This window comes from Monosiga brevicollis, genomic scaffold (assembly GCF_000002865.3).
Source record: "Monosiga brevicollis MX1 MONBRscaffold_5 genomic scaffold, whole genome shotgun sequence".
In the NCBI taxonomy this organism is placed as follows: Eukaryota; class Choanoflagellata; order Craspedida; family Salpingoecidae; genus Monosiga; species Monosiga brevicollis.
This window is the reverse complement of record NW_001865042.1, coordinates 512,743-513,786: the sequence shown is the minus strand read 5'-3', so window position 1 is coordinate 513,786 and position 1,044 is coordinate 512,743. Positions and strand designations below refer to the sequence as shown.

Here is a 1,044-nt window from a genome sequence, read left to right as displayed (position 1 = left end):
CTAGCACGACCTCGACCAGCTCGACGTCGAGCACGTCGTCCAGCTCGAGCACGTCCAGTACGTCCAGTACGTCAAGCACATCGAGCACGTCTAGCACGACGTCGACCAGCTCCACGAGCTCGACCTCGAGCACGTCTAGCACGTCCAGTACGTCTAGCACGACCTCGACCAGCTCGACGTCGAGCACGTCGTCCAGCTCGAGCACGTCCAGTACGTCCAGTACGTCAAGCACATCGAGCACGTCTAGCACGACGTCAACCAGCTCCACGAGCTCGACCTCGAGCACGACGTCGACCAGCTCCACGAGCTCGACCTCGAGCACGACGTCGACCAGCTCCACGAGCTCGACCTCGAGCACGTCTAGCACGTCCAGTACGTCGAGCACGACCTCGACCAGCTCGACGTCGAGCACGTCGTCTAGCTCGAGCACGTCCAGTACGTCCAGTACGTCAAGCACATCGAGCACGTCTAGCACGACGTCGACCAGCTCCACGAGCTCGACCTCGAGCACGACGTCGACCAGCTCCACGAGCTCGACCTCGAGCACGTCTAGCACGTCCAGTACGTCTAGCACGACCTCGACCAGCTCGACGTCGAGCACGTCGTCCAGCTCGAGCACGTCCAGTACGTCCAGTACGTCAAGCACATCGAGCACGTCTAGCACGACGTCGACCAGCTCCACGAGCTCGACCTCGAGCACGACGTCGACCAGCTCCACGAGCTCGACCTCGAGCACGTCTAGCACGTCCAGTACGTCTAGCACGACCTCGACCAGCTCGACGTCGAGCACGTCGTCCAGCTCGAGCACGTCCAGTACGTCCAGTACGTCAAGCACATCGAGCACGTCTAGCACGACGTCGACCAGCTCCACGAGCTCGACCTCGAGCACGTCTAGCACGTCCAGTACGTCTAGCACGACCTCGACCAGCTCGACGTCGAGCACGTCGTCCAGCTCGAGCACGTCCAGTACGTCCAGTACGTCAAGCACATCGAGCACGTCTAGCACGACGTCAACCAGCTCCACGAGCTCGACCTCGAGCGTGG

The 1,044-nt window shown here is 62.2% G+C and overlaps 1 protein-coding gene across 1 annotated transcript in view; it reads right to left on the bottom strand.

Moving 5' to 3' along the window:
- MONBRDRAFT_6677 (uncharacterized protein) overlaps positions 1-1,044 on the bottom strand; it is a gene marked incomplete at both ends in the record, with an annotated part of 23,353 nt that overhangs the window by 4,505 nt on the left and 17,804 nt on the right. The window contains one exon of the mRNA XM_001744046.1: positions 11-1,033. Coding sequence (XP_001744098.1) covers positions 11-1,033 — 1,023 coding nt within the window. The remainder of the gene's footprint in view (positions 1-10; positions 1,034-1,044) is intronic.